At 36.9% G+C, this 14,218-nt stretch overlaps 2 protein-coding genes across 2 annotated transcripts; both read left to right on the top strand.

Moving 5' to 3' along the window:
- Nucleotides 1-998: 998 nt before the first annotated feature.
- Nucleotides 999-6,431, top strand: LOC144660085 (follistatin-related protein 1-like). The gene is made up of 4 exons (XM_078520641.1): nucleotides 999-1,130; nucleotides 2,977-3,071; nucleotides 3,837-4,029; nucleotides 5,860-6,431. Exons 2-4 carry the CDS (start codon nucleotides 3,020-3,022, stop codon nucleotides 5,906-5,908), a joined length of 294 nt encoding a protein of 97 aa, XP_078376767.1. The 5' UTR covers nucleotides 999-1,130; nucleotides 2,977-3,019; the 3' UTR covers nucleotides 5,909-6,431.
- A 1,638-nt stretch (nucleotides 6,432-8,069) lies between these two features.
- On the top strand, nucleotides 8,070-13,133 carry LOC144660974 (fibroblast growth factor 1-like). The gene is made up of 4 exons (XM_078521696.1): nucleotides 8,070-9,616; nucleotides 10,634-10,904; nucleotides 11,233-11,336; nucleotides 12,268-13,133. The coding sequence occupies exons 1-4, from the start codon at nucleotides 9,602-9,604 to the stop codon at nucleotides 12,490-12,492; spliced, it is 615 nt and encodes a 204-aa protein (XP_078377822.1). The 5' UTR covers nucleotides 8,070-9,601; the 3' UTR covers nucleotides 12,493-13,133.
- The last annotated feature ends 1,085 nt before the right edge of the window (nucleotides 13,134-14,218 follow it).

The following is a 14,218-nucleotide window of genomic DNA, read 5'->3' as shown; positions in this document are numbered from 1 at the left end:
AGACGACAGAGGTGTGGGAAAAGGAACCGTTTATTGTAATTAAATGTAATACAGCGAAATTCCCGCGATTTCTCGAAAACCCGATAACTGAAACCAGAAGTCGTTTCCCTTTTAGTCGAGCCCTTCACTTCCCCTTTGAGATTGGAGACTGACTGTATGAACAATTCAGACACTGAAAGTCTAAAACGTTTTATGTACCGACCGATGGTGTTTAATTTCATTTGGAGGGAGGAGTAAGAGGCAATAGGCTTTTTCTGATATATAAAAATTCAACTTGGTAGCGAGGCCTACAGGGCACAAACAAAAGAAATTTTACAAGCATGTTTATTTCCTTCTCTTGTTTGTGTTCTCTAGGCCTCGCTACCAAGATGAATTTACCGAAAGAAGCCTATTCGATCGTGTTTTAACTGAGAATTTTTTTCAAATAATTAATGTTAACAGAAGCTGAAAACGTCGAGCTGGCCGGAAAATAGTTGACAACAGCTTGAACTGGTGAATTGTAATTATGTCATTACATTTATATGTGAAAATGTACTGTCAATTTTATTAAAAGCACAAATGTTTCACGTTTGCTTTCAGCAAATAAACATTAAGATATATCTGCATTTGGGTAAGTCATAAAGTTGAACTATTTTCTTTATCAGAACTGCTTTGCGTTTTACATAACTCAAGAAAAATGTTATCCGGCGTATGAATTTCATATTTCGCCTCAGTTTCAATGTTCGCTTCTCGTGGGATCTAAACATGTGAAAAAATAATATTAAAGCCAATCAAAAGCCTCGAAAACCATCTAATTGTTTTGCATGTTATGAATGGTGCTAAAAACTCATATACAAAATTGAGAACAGATTAACGCTGGCTTTAACCCGGCTTTTTTTCCCTTCACAGTTTGAATACTAAAACGCTAATTAACAGTCAGCTGTAGCTTTGTTTCGACATCAATTTATTTACAAGTGTCTGAATAAATATATCGATTGCCATTTCGAGTTTGATGCATGGGAAAATTGACACTTGATACAAACCTGCACTCATTCCGGTTCAGTTGTCCGCTTATGTACATTGCTTGTCGAGTGATGATTTTTCAGGATTAAAGCGATAACTGCAACCCTGTCAAAATCTTTCAAATAACGGTAAGTAAAATAGTTAAGTTGCTGCTGTATTTTATGATCAGTTTTATATTTTTTCTATCTATAATTCTAGTACATGTATACTGAAAATGTAAATGAACACGATTTATTTCACAGACGAAACATTTTTTTTGTTAAACCTCCGAGATAAGATTTCCTGTTTGCAGACGAAACAAGTTTTTTTGTTAAATCTCCGAGAAAAAAATGTCAGTTTGCAAAGGCTTCACCTTTAATAAATTCCGAAATAAATATAGACGTTCTAAATTTCACAGTGCACGGAATATATATATTTATACATTTATTTTATTTTCTTCGTTGTTTTCTTGATATGCAAACTAATCTTGGGGAATTAATCACTCCGTTTATTTTGATGAGGGTCCGATCTGGGGAACCCGACAACTGATAACTAAAAAACGGCAAAAAAATTACAGCTAGCAAGCGACTCAACTTCTAACGGCTTACGGGCAAATTCCTTTTTAGGTAACCTTTTTGGGTGAAATTTAAACTTGTATTTGACTTCTATAGCCACTTCTAGCAACAATTCCCGTCGCGCTTGCTTGCATACGATCAGGTAGAAACTTCTTACTCGTCAATTGGGCTCTGTATGCGGAGCGTTTGTGTTGTGGGAGCATGGACTCGAGTTGCGTGTAATTTGATCGTCGCCATTCTCGTCCCCATGCCCTTATCGTTTCTCTTAGCCGGCGAAGCCTTGGCACAAGAAACGAAGGGCTCTGGGGACATAGGATTTTTGAATCAATTCGAATTTTTTTGAATGGCTGTTAGAAAAAAGTATTCTTGAATGGAAGACTAAAACGCAATGACTCTCGCGCATAGTATTACATCCTTTTGAAACATCATGACTGCATACATGAGGAACCAGAAGACCTAGAATCCCGGTAGAATCTAGGACTGGAAATCCTGTATCTCCAGAGCCCTTCGTTTCTCGTGCCAAGGCCTCACCGGCTAAGAGAGGGCTATGGGGACGAGAATGAATCGTCGCTTCCTGGACATAATTGATTATTGTCGTAGGAAAAAGAAAGTATACACCTTACTCGACGGTCGAACAGATACGAAATTCTGACGCAGGTGGATTACAGCTTTTGTGTAGGTTGTATTCACAGTTAAACACTGACTTACAGCTATGATCTCACCCGCCACCAGTAAGCCAAAAGAATCAGAATCTCAACGTTGGAACAAAAGTGAATAAATAAATAAAACTCATTCATCCCATTTTCTCTCCTTGCAGTTTTCTAGCAAAAAATGTGACAACTTGTTGCATAAAAAAAACAATTATCCTGCTCAATCTTGCGGAATATCCTCTAATTTACGCGTCGTCCGCTAAGTATCAAAAGTTATAACCCACCCATTAATTTTTGCGCGCGCTCATTGGACAAAACGCATCACGTGGTACAAAATCGGACGGCGGGTATCAGCGAATACACCCCGTCCGATTTGATATCCGTCACCCGATTTGGTAGGCAGGCACAAAACAAATGAATGAAGTCACCTTATTCAGTTCTAAATTTAAATGAAATCACAGAGTTAAAAATCACGTAAACCAATCAACTTACATTTGTTTCAACCACAGTTAAGCCGAGTTTGTTACGTAGGTTTTTTCCTATAAATTTACTGGCGATGAAGCGCGTTGTTGAAATAAATCGGAGGATTATAAAATAAATAAAACCCTTTCAGGCGGCTGGTATATTGGAGGATAATGCCCGAGGCTGAAAGATTGTCGAAAAATGAACAGTTGGCCGAGAAGCGAAGCTTCGAGGGCATATGTGAAATTTTGAGCGGCGTCCGCGGGGTAATTGTTACAAGTTATTCAGACCACAAATTTCTTACTTAGCTTTCAGGACAACGCTATTCAGGCAGTTGCTACTAAGACTGAAATGAACAGAACATTGCTAATCGTTTTCATTGCATTCGCGGAATTTATCCCAGGTAAGTTTAAGCGTCTTTTCATGATCGACATTCCTGTGTAGCTATTCTTGCATTAAAAACGACAACAATTGTCTGGCGCGTTTACACGACAGAAAAACTTAGGTACGGACTCGTCAGAAAATTGGCCGTACCCGTCAAAATTTGGTCCGGACCAAATCACTTTCAGTTGGTAGGGAAACAGTCAAATCAAAACGGGGCCATAGGCGCCTATGGTCCGTTTTGATTTTACTGTTTCTCTACAAAAATGATTAGGTCTTTTTTTTTTTTGGCGAAAAAAAATTACAAAAAAAAAAAAAAAAAAAAAAAACAAAAAAAAAAAAAAAATTATAAAAAAAAAAAAAAAAAAAAGGGGGGGGGGGGATTTTTTTTGTGTGGGCGCTTTTTTTTGGCGTGCGCGCTTTGGGAAAAATTTTTTGGGGGTGTCTCTCTCTCCAAATTTTTTTTTTAAAAATTTTTTTTTTTTTTTCTTTTTATATTTTTTAAAAATTTTAAAAAAAAAATTTTATTAAAAAATTTAAAAAAAAAAAAAGAGTGAAAAACAAAAAAAAATAAAGGAAGTTAGAAATAGATATTTTTAATAACGGATATTTATGCGAAAATAGCATAAATGCAGGTGTTTTGATTTAAAAGTTATTGTTCGATTACCGACCAGTTTATGTAAATTTTGATCTTTTATTAGCCCTTAAATTGAAAGCTAATTTTTTTAACCAAAAAATAAACTCATTTACAAAGTTTTTTAGTGTAATAGATTTTCCTTTTACACAGCGTTGGCATTATTCTCAAATGATTGCCCTGAGAAATGTGAATTAATTTACGAGCCTTTGTGCGGAAGTAATGGCCGAACTTACAAGAACTTGTGCCAACTGAAGCGTGACAGCTGCTTAACAAAGACCAAAATCGTGGAGATTCACAAAGGAGAATGTGTAAAGAGTGAAGACGATGAAACAGAAGAGAGGCAGTGAGTACTGATTGTGAATATTTTTTAAGTCCTTGTGTAGACAAGCCCCCTTCGCCTCCCCCTATTTTCGCCTCCCCTCTCCCCCCTCAGGTATCAGCCCAAAATAGGGCGAACTTCCCCGATGTCTGCATTCATGTCTGATGTCTGCATTAAGTGCTACCCTCTATAAATATAGACGCTACTACTACTTTATTATTTTTTACATTTCTTAATTCGGTATCATAACAAGGAAGTGAATGCAAAATTTAATTAAAAATGTCAAGATTTTAAGGGGAAGTCTGCTTCATTTTAAACCATTTATTTTTAAAACATGCTTGATGGCTGGGAAATAACTCTTGCCACACAGCCATCCTAGCGTCTGTAAATGTTCTATCTGACGGAAAAGCGAAAATTAAACTCTTGTTGACTCATGTAAATTGGAACAGATTAAAATTCCACGAGACCGCAAGGAAAACACATGCATGCATATGAGAGACAGGAGACGAGGGAGAGAGAGTGAGGTTCATTGCCCACAGAAGTCTGAGATTGCAACAACCTCGTCCCAGGGCATCTCCGCTTTCAAGATGGCGAAAGAAGTGGCGATGCACTGAGGACCAAGATAAACATTGCAATTGAAAATAGGACAAACTTTGCTGATCACTGTTTACATTTCTTAATTCGGTATCATAACAAGGAAGTGAATGCAAAATTTAATTATAGCACCAAGATTTTAAAGGGAAGTTATAAACATCTACCGGCTTCATTTTAAACGATTTATATATTTTATAAAAAGATGCTTGATGGCAGGGAAATAACTCTTGCCACACAGCCATTCTAGCGTCTGTAAATGTTCCATCTGACGGAATTTTAAGCGAAAATTAAACTCTTGTGGACTCATGTAAATTGGAGCAGATTAAAATTCCACGAGACCACATGGAAAACGCATGCATGAGAGACAGGGAAGTGAGATGAGAGAGAGAGGTTCATTGCCAACAGAAGTCTGAGATTGCAACAACCTCGTCCCAGGGCATCTCCGCTTTCAAGGTGGCGAAAGGTGGTGATGCACTGGGGACCAAGCTAAAGATTGAAATTAAAAATAGGCAAATTTTGCTGATGTCATTGTTTACATTTCTAAATTCGGTATCATAACAAGGAAGTGAATGCAAAATTTAATTATAGCACCAAGTTTTAAAGAGAAAGGTTTAAAAATATCTGCTTCATTTCAAAACCATTTATTTATTTTAAAAGTTTAAAAGTTGCAACATAAACAAACGTCTGATGGCTGGGAAATAACTCTTGCCTCACATCCGTTCTAGCGTCTGTAAATGTTCCATATGACAAAAAATCGAAAATTAAACATTTGTGGAGTCACGTAAATTTATGCAGACTTAAATTCGATGAGACCACTGGGAAAACGCATGAGAGACAGCAATTAGCTAAAATGAAAGACTCATCTCATCCTTCTTCCACTTTCAGTTTCTCTCATATCGGAAGTTTCCAGAGTAAACTTTGATATTTCAAGTGTTTTTCCCTCGTGACTTTCGCAGACTACTCAGCGTTTCTATTTTCGTTTTGTGCGGTGCTTCATGAAACTCGTGCGACACGCTTAAACCAATCAGAACAAACGCCATGCCTGCTTAGCCAATCAGATGCAACTGTATCACGTGACCTTAACCGCGCTTGCCGCCAATGCATATTTTGGCGCGAAAAAAAGTGGTAGGGAATTGTGTTGCTTTTTAGCAATTCAGTGTAGTATGTACATTGTGTGAAGGTTTACTTTTAGTACTGATTCAAATGCATGTATGGAATATTTTTTATAGAAAATGATTGCCTGTTCTTTTAATTCAACAGACCGTACCACTGTTTGAGAGTCGGACGAGGGAAGTACCTAACTTGCTGAAACGAAATATCACAGCACGGTCGGTTATCAAAAGTCCATATTACCGACACTTCATATTCAATACTCAGTGCGGGAGTGTCTGTTGTGCCTGGAGCAAAGAATTCACTTAAATTAACACTATACAAACAATGACACAGCTATAGATGAAGTTTTCTGGAATTTGAGTTATTTAGTCCTTGATGTTATTTAACTTAATTGCGCGTGAAACTGCGGCGGTTTGTAAGACAGAAACAGACACAAAGAAAAACCGAAACGCAAGCGCGCCCTCGAAAGTTCTTTTATCATTGAATCTTACCAAGGCAGAAATGTTCTGTTCAACGGCAAATTGTTTCCTTTTTTTCGTTCCTTTCATCTACCTTTGATTTCAAAGACTGTGAAACATTTCGTGAGAAGTGGTAACACAAATATATCATGATTTGTTTTGATTTTTGAGTGGGTTTGTTATCATAATAGACTTAGCACAATGTAGGGGTAGAAGTTAACAAAATATTGCATGGTGTGTTTTTACATATTGCACGAAACGTTTCTTCCTTATCCTAAGCTTAAACTAGTTGTTGGTCAGGCTTTATTTGGGAAAAAAATAAACTGTAAAAAAATAAACATTCGAAGCGTTAACAATCCAAATTTGATGTGAATAACGAACGGAAAATCCTGAGCTTAAATTTATTTATTTTGACCTGAAACTTTGCCTTTCCGTGACAATTTAAAGTGTCTTCTTCCTTTGAACGAGTGCGTATTGCAAACTCACGTTTCGCCATTTCGTAAATCGCTTACAAGGAACCAAAATATTGCGCTTCATAACTGAAGTTTTGCGTCTTATGCCTGAATTAGAAAGTTTTGTGGTTTCTCTTACCAACGTAAAAGGCGTTTTCCTTTTCTTTTTTCCCCGAGAACTTATGTGCGTGCGGCAGCAACATCGCTCTTATACGCGCACGAAACATAACCGATTTAATTCAATTCTTTACGTTTCGAGTCCTTGAAATGTCTCCAAGGATGACGTCTCTTTAAGTGGTCGAAAATAAAATTTCTTATGGGAAAATTTTAATCGATTTATTAATGTAGGCGTGAATAATCCCAATTATTCGAGAAATTAGAAAAAGTGAAGTACATCTTGTGAGTTTTATCACGAAAACGAAACTGGAACGGACACTTTAAATCGTACAATTTAAGTCTGTTTTTGCACTAGCGACGCAAGCACGAGCGCAAACATAAGCGCGATCACGCAAAAAGGACAAATTTTGATCTTTGTTCTTGTGCTTGCCGCAAGCACAAGCATAAAAATGCAATGCGCTTGTCCTTTTGCTTGAGTCGAAGCCGTTTTCACGGTGAAATAAGAGCTGTTATTCTTGCGCTTGTGCTTGCGCTTGTGCTTGCGTCGCTAGTGAAAACCAAGCTTAAGTCAACCGGAATTGTTTGGCTTTTGATGCACGATTGTATGAATAAAATTTTCTGCTCTGTTGTTAAAGTCTTTTTGAGTTTAAGAACAAATAAACGGAAATGGGCGATTAACACTTCTGGGCGTGACTTTGTCACACGCGTGTTTGATTGTCTCTCAGCATGACACAATAGTCAAACTTCGCAAAAATTGTATCGAATATTGTTTAGGAAAGATAAAAGTTTCGGAAGCTTAACGCGTGCGTTTTTGCGTGCAATCGCACGTAAATTTAAATTTAAAATGTTTCACGGAAAGTAATGGCCCTTTTCGTGGCGGAAGAGTGCAAAGCCAATTTGATTTGAGTCGCGTCTTCCCGTCCGTGCTAAAATCTCCGTATATTCAAGCAAAGGGTAGGTAAAATTCTTTGCATAACTTTTTAATCTCGAGGAAACTAAATGTTTCGAGATTAAAGTTTCCGCCCAGCCAACAAAGTGGACAATGCGTAGAAAATGGCGCGCAATGGAAGACTGAAATTCTTGCATCATAATGAGGACTTGGTTCATGAACCTCGCAATCAAGCGATGATACGATGTTTATCATATCATAACAGTGTATGTTTTCGTACATATTCACTCTCGATATTAGTTTTATAAAAACGCAGTTATGCCGACACTTATGGTCGGCTTTGCTTTCAACTTATGGCTGCGAATTCTGTCGTAGCGCTCAGTCGAACGATATTGTCGTCTACGCTTAACAGAGGAAGCCAAAACCTATTCGGGAAGGATTATAAAAACTAAACAAATTACAAAACCCACGTATTTACAATGGCTAAGAAACGGAACTATGCCTATATACTACAGAGTTTTGTAAGCTAAAAAGGATATCTATTCTCACACAGAATGAGAAAATCTATTTTCGATATGATACCTGCAGCAAAGCAAGAGGAAAAATTATTTTCGTTTTAAAATCCCTGTCAGTTTAAATTTGTTCCACACAATTTATTTGGCCCAACAGCGCTATTTTTTGACAAAGAAATACGGCTACATCTTTCATAAATAGCATTCCATAAATAGCCACAAAATCGTAAACGCCCCCAAAGTACAATGACACAAGTGCCTCGCTTACAGGTACCGGTAGACGCAAGTCTGTGCTGGCTATTGAAGCGCGCGGAAATCCAGCAATTCAGTGAATTCTTTGCCCATATGTACGTGCGTTGAATTTGTTTGCAGTTCAAGGAAGTCTCACACCAGGCAAACTGGACTCTTGTTGAGTTTCCCACAAGGAAAATAATCGGGTTCAAGCACGCCCGCGACGGCCCGCTATTATAAACTTCACACTACAATTCTCATTTGCCTTTCACTTAGCTATAATTACTTGTAAGCATTAATCATGGCTTGAAAAAGCAATATAATTATTAAGAAACACCGATCAAAATATCGACTCTATTCCCGTACCCCGCGTATCCTAATACTTCTCACAGTGTAAGGTATCCAAAACAAAGTATTTCCGTAAGCTCTGAAGAGAAAAACAACAAGAATAATGTTTGTGGATGGATGTACACCCAATGAAATGTGTACAAAATACACAACTTTGTTTGCATGTAAATACTTCCAAGCTGCGAAAGTTGTCGCTCAATTGACTAAGGCGAGCTATTCAAAATCACTGACCCTTCACAATTGGCGCTATATTGTCTTTATGAAAATCAACATAACGCGCTTTTGTACTTTTGCAGACCTAAGCATGGGGCAATTGACATGCGCTCGCCTTGCAAATTGTTGGAGTTATAAAATTAAACAACAAAACGATGTCGTTGATATGTTTTTTTAATTCCCCAAGGATATTGCAGTTTGGCCTGTTCTAAAATTAAGCGACTGAAAGTTCGAAGAACAAACTCGTGCTTGCTAGCAGGAATGCGTAGGATGATACAAGAAAAAAAATTTGCGGCGGGTGTTTTTTTTTTCTGTTTCTTTGTGTTTGTGGGTGGTTTCTTTACAGAAAGGTAAAAATTTGCAAGATTTCCAGCCGACATTCTTGCTCAATGACAACATGGCGGAACATTTCAATGACCGCTGAATAAATGACGTCACTCCACTGTCTTTGTTGAACGGGTTGCTCCGGAAACCTGTTAGAATAATATAAGAGGCATACACGAGCTCGGATATTATTAATAACGATATCTCGACACGCGAAGAGCACCTCGGTGGGTGAACGTGGAAATCGGAGGAAAAACTCGAATAGGTTCCACTACGAAGGAATTAGACAAGTTTGTAACGCCTGGTTCAACAGTTGTAGCTGCATAGTCAAGAAGAGGAATTTAAATGGGTCTTTTACAGGTAAAAAATTTTTCCTACTTTTTTATGGTAGAGAATTTTAACGACTGCCTGTATAAATTAAAGGTAGCTTAAGTTAAGCTTACCATACGTTTTTCTGAATATCGGAGTCGTTTTTCGAAATTATGTCCAAGTACGGTAAAAAACACTTTGAAAGGAATGTGAAAATAAGTTGTTACGACGAATTTTCACTTAAGCTTAGAACGGGCAATTGAGGCTTTAAAACATTCAAGTGATAGAACATTGCTAAGTTAAGTAGGGCTGTTATTTGTGGTATACAATCAATATATTCGATTTGAAAGGCATACTCGTGTGTAAGAAAGCTCCGCAAGAGTTTCTCAATATTTCAATTCGAAGATTGGTACACGTGCTTTTTCTTACGCAGGAAATTAGCTTGTAATCGCTGTTTTAAGGGAATAAGGGAATTTCCCTCGTGAATATTTCAGGATTCCAATTATAACGCTTAATTTAGCTTTCCACAAAAATGCTGAATCGTCTATTTTTGGATGAAGTGGTGATGTAATAAGGCAACGAACTGTTACGAACATAAAATGAACTGGAACAATTTTAAGAGTCAATTTGACTGAGTTTTCGAGAGAGAAGAGACAATTGCTCACCGCTATTTTAGCGCAAAAAACTCCGGAAATCGACTGAATTAAAGCAAAATTTGTCCACTTAACCTTATCGATCAGTCTCAAGCCGAAATATTAATTAACCATTCAAATTGACATACAGTGATTTTTTTAATTTTATTTCGGGGAGTTTATTGTAGATACTGTGTCAGCATTTCGTGAGCAGAAATTTCATGTCGATTTTGTAGCGATTTATAGAAAGTTTTGCACGGGCTGTGACCCGTGAAAGAATTGAAGTAGTTGTCTTTGTTTCGAAAATTAGTTCCAAAAATATTACGAGCAAACAAGAAAAGAAATCACGAAATATCCTTCGCCCGAGGCGAAAACAATTATCATACCAATAAAACAAATGGAACATTTTTTCACGTAGATATTCTTTGTGTTTCAGGTTTTTTCAGTCGCCTTTGTTCTGTACTTGCTCGGCAGTTCTGGAGCTCAGCCGTTGCAAAATGGTCTCAGGCGGATAATTCAAAGAGAAAGAAGGCATACGAAGGTGTTAACGGCTACTCCAAGACGCTGCAATCACAGTGTGCTTGGTTCCGGTCATGGCTCACATACATCAACTTCAGACGTCTCTTTGTGGTATAAAAATGGATGGTTTTTAGCTGTTTACAAAGACGGCAATATTAATGGAACTTCGGATGCCCGCAGCCCCGACAGTAAGCAGACAAACAAGCTTTTGTGGTTCCGTTGCAATAATATTTGTTGGGTAGCTTTGAATGGTTAAAATATTCTTGTTTCGAGTTCTATTACAATATAGGTTTTTAAACCCCCTATTTATGACTAAAAGAGGTCTTTTGCGTATGTTAATATGCTTTGGCTGGACAATGAGCCTCCAAACTTAACCAAGAAGCAATATAGTAGAAAAGACAGCCGATTTTTTAACTTTAATTAGTTTCATTACTTTTTGCCCTCCTTCTCTAATAAAAAAGCCACCAAAGTCCTTATTTGTTAATTGTTAATGTCAATTGCTGTTGTTTTTTGCAGTTAAGCTTCAACTTCGGTCTGTTGGCAGAAGTTTGGTTCGAATATTCAGCAAACAAACTTGTCTATATGTTGCCATGGCATCCAATGGAAAAGTATACACAACGGTAAGTCATTAGAAACTTAGTTTCTTTTAGTTTCATCCGGAAAAAATTCAAACCACCGTATCGACCGCAGAATTTTTTATTTATATTATTATTCGAAGCGTATATTTCCAGACGACTTTAAGAAATTTTAAAGCAAGGCGGATAGGCATCCAATTGAACAAATCTGTTTATTACCGTAAGTGTTCCTTAAAACAATCCCGGTTCTATCTGTTATGTGAGAAAATAACTGAGCTGGCCAGTTGCAAGACTGCAAAGATCGACTTTTAAATGATAACTGGGCATAAGTGAAAATCTCGAGTGGTCTAAGTGTGTCAGTAAATTAAGCTCTACCAAGGTTATTGGTAATATCAACTGTCGCATTATTAAGGGACATTCTTTCTTTTGAAAATTAAATCGACTGTTTCCGAGCGAAGAACTGCTACTTTTTTCAGCTCTATTGCAAGATTACCTCTTTTGGAGGGGTTCGATGGCATTCCACTTTATCTCTGATTACTGGACTGGATGAAAAGTCTGATAAATGCACTTGAATCACCTAAAAGGTTATTTCCACTGAGTGCAATTCGTGTGTATGTGATGGTATTCAATGTCGGGCGAATATTCGCTCAGGAGCTCAGTCGTGATTTCCCACGTTTAATATTCTCATGTCGTCATTAAGAACAATTCGTTCGCGTTAATTCAAATGAGGCGCACACTACAGTGAAACCAAACTTAAAAAAATAAAAGAAAGGATATTAATTTGATTTATTGCAACTCGCATTTATCGTAGCCCGACAGCTCTTAAGCGAGGTGTGCAAAATTCATTGTATATTAATTCGCTGCGAATTCCTTTAAGCGAAATTCGAAGTAGGGAACTCGGAGTAATTTAACTTAAGGTAAATGATCTTTGCCAATATATCTTACTTAACAGAGTGTTGTTTGTTTATATTTACAGGAGGAACCAAATGAAGACACAGTCTTTCAACAAACGCAAGAATCAAATGGCTTTGAAACTTTCGCCTCAAAGAAACATTACATTCCCCTCTCAAGACACACGCGAAAACTTCTCTTTTTGTCCATGCGGAAAAATGGTCAGGTGAAAAACGGCACGCATACCAAGAGAAATAACAAAACTTCCCTGCTTTCAGTGATACAAGTTAGAGAAACAAGTCGAAGATAGCTAAACACGACGACAAATGAATCTTTATTTATTTTGAATATGATTTCGCGTCGATTTCGTCTGAAAGCAGGTCTTCGAGACGAATATCAAAGGCCAAGATATATTGTGACAATTTAATATCTAGATATTTATTTTTATAAAAAGTTATACTAATTAATCTATTTAATAGTTTTGCGAAGTCGAATTTCCGAACCGAATATGAAAAAGAATATTTATTAATGGTTTGAAGTGCCGAGAACGAATATTGATACATTCAATAGTGACACAGCTAAACTGTCAAACAGTGCAGAGTTTTACAAGTAATTTTAAGAGAACAGCATTTAGTTGTCAACTGTGAGAATCCTTAAGTCTTAAAAAGACATTTTTTTGCCTGTTATTTTGAAAACGGATATCTCTCAACGTGTACTCGCTAGCCAGTGAGAAATAGAAACGTGCGCACGACGAGAAATGTCTCTTTTCACAGGCTAGACATGATCGAAAATAAAACGAAAAATACAATACGTACATATCATCTGAGGGTCTCTATGGTGTTAACGTTTACTCGTCCGAAAAAAAGTGTTAAAACTATGATCATTAGTCATTTGGTAGTACTGAGTAAATTTTCTGGCAACAAAAATAAAAATATCAATATTTTAAGTCAATATGCTTTTACAGATAGAACTCTATCTGTTTACTTGCTTTCTTCTTTTCTCTCATCTTTTGTTATTTCTCAGTAAATAATTTCATTAACAACCAGTTCACCAAATCACGAGCTGCAAGGACCCGGAAATGTCCTCTCACTTCCCATCCCCCTCCCCGTCCCTCCATTGCAGACCCTCTTATTTGACAGTATTTCAGAATGGAACCAATAATTTTATTCCGATGGAATAGATAACGAAAAACCAAAACAGTTACATTCTCTCACTTATAGGTTTTCAAGAAGTTTTTAATTATGTCTTGCTTGTACTATTGGGTTTTAAGGGATAGTGTTTGCTTAATAACAAAGTTATATAATTAGATTAGATATATTAAGAACAAATAAATGAAAGTAGAAGTACATCAAAATTAATAATCATTTGGTTATACTATTTTTATTTTAGGTAGGTTTTTCCAATTGAAATAAAATTGAATATGTCAAAAACGTGTGGTTACAAATTGAATGCGTACTAATAACAAAATTCAGTACACACTTGTTTGCTGTATTACTTCATCAGCTTGGAAATACCCTGAAAAATCGATAGTTGGTAACCAGTTTAATCGATAATTAATAATTTGGAATTGATTAGTTGATGATTATCAAATTTAACATCCAAAAGTTATTTCGTTGCCCAATGTTTTCAAGTAACAAAAAGGTTTTTTTTAAAAGTAAAAAAAAATTTTAAAAAAAAAAAAAAAAAAAGGGGCCCCCCCCCCCCAAAATTTTTTTTTGGGGGGGGGAAAAAAAAAACCCCGGGGGGAGGCGAACCGACGCCCCAAATTCTACTTCTCTTTCCCTTCTTCCCCCTATATCTCAAAAACTGAAAAAGGAGGCCACGAGTTTTCTCCTTCATTGAAGGCTGCCATTTTGTTGGATCTAGGGCTAAAATGATTGTTCTTCATAGGTCTTCACTCATACCAGGCGATCGGGACGATCATATTACAACCCCCGATCGCTTATAATCGCTTCGATTGCCTACGATCGTCTCAGTATTCGCAAACGATCAGGCGATGCGATAGAAACGATCGGGTGATCAAATAAGAACCAAAA

The sequence above is a fragment of the Oculina patagonica genome, chromosome 7 (assembly GCF_052425735.1).
Source record: "Oculina patagonica isolate OP01 chromosome 7, crgOcupat, whole genome shotgun sequence".
In the NCBI taxonomy this organism is placed as follows: domain Eukaryota; kingdom Metazoa; phylum Cnidaria; class Anthozoa; order Scleractinia; family Oculinidae; genus Oculina; species Oculina patagonica.
Note: the sequence above shows the minus strand (reverse complement) of the source record. Positions and strands in the feature narration are given on the sequence as shown.

Coding starts and splice junctions, on each gene's coding strand:
- LOC144660085 (XM_078520641.1), top strand. CDS start 3,020: ATGAACAGAACATTGCTAATCGTTTTCATTGCATTCGCGGAATTTATC. Junction 3,072..3,836: donor ATTCGCGGAATTTATCCCAG/GTAAGTTTAAGC, acceptor CCTTTTACACAG/CGTTGGCATTATTCTCAAAT. Junction 4,030..5,859: donor GATGAAACAGAAGAGAGGCA/GTGAGTACTGAT, acceptor TTAATTCAACAG/ACCGTACCACTGTTTGAGAG.
- LOC144660974 (XM_078521696.1), top strand. Junction 10,905..11,232: donor GGATGCCCGCAGCCCCGACA/GTAAGCAGACAA, acceptor TGTTTTTTGCAG/TTAAGCTTCAACTTCGGTCT. Junction 11,337..12,267: donor ATGGAAAAGTATACACAACG/GTAAGTCATTAG, acceptor TTATATTTACAG/GAGGAACCAAATGAAGACAC.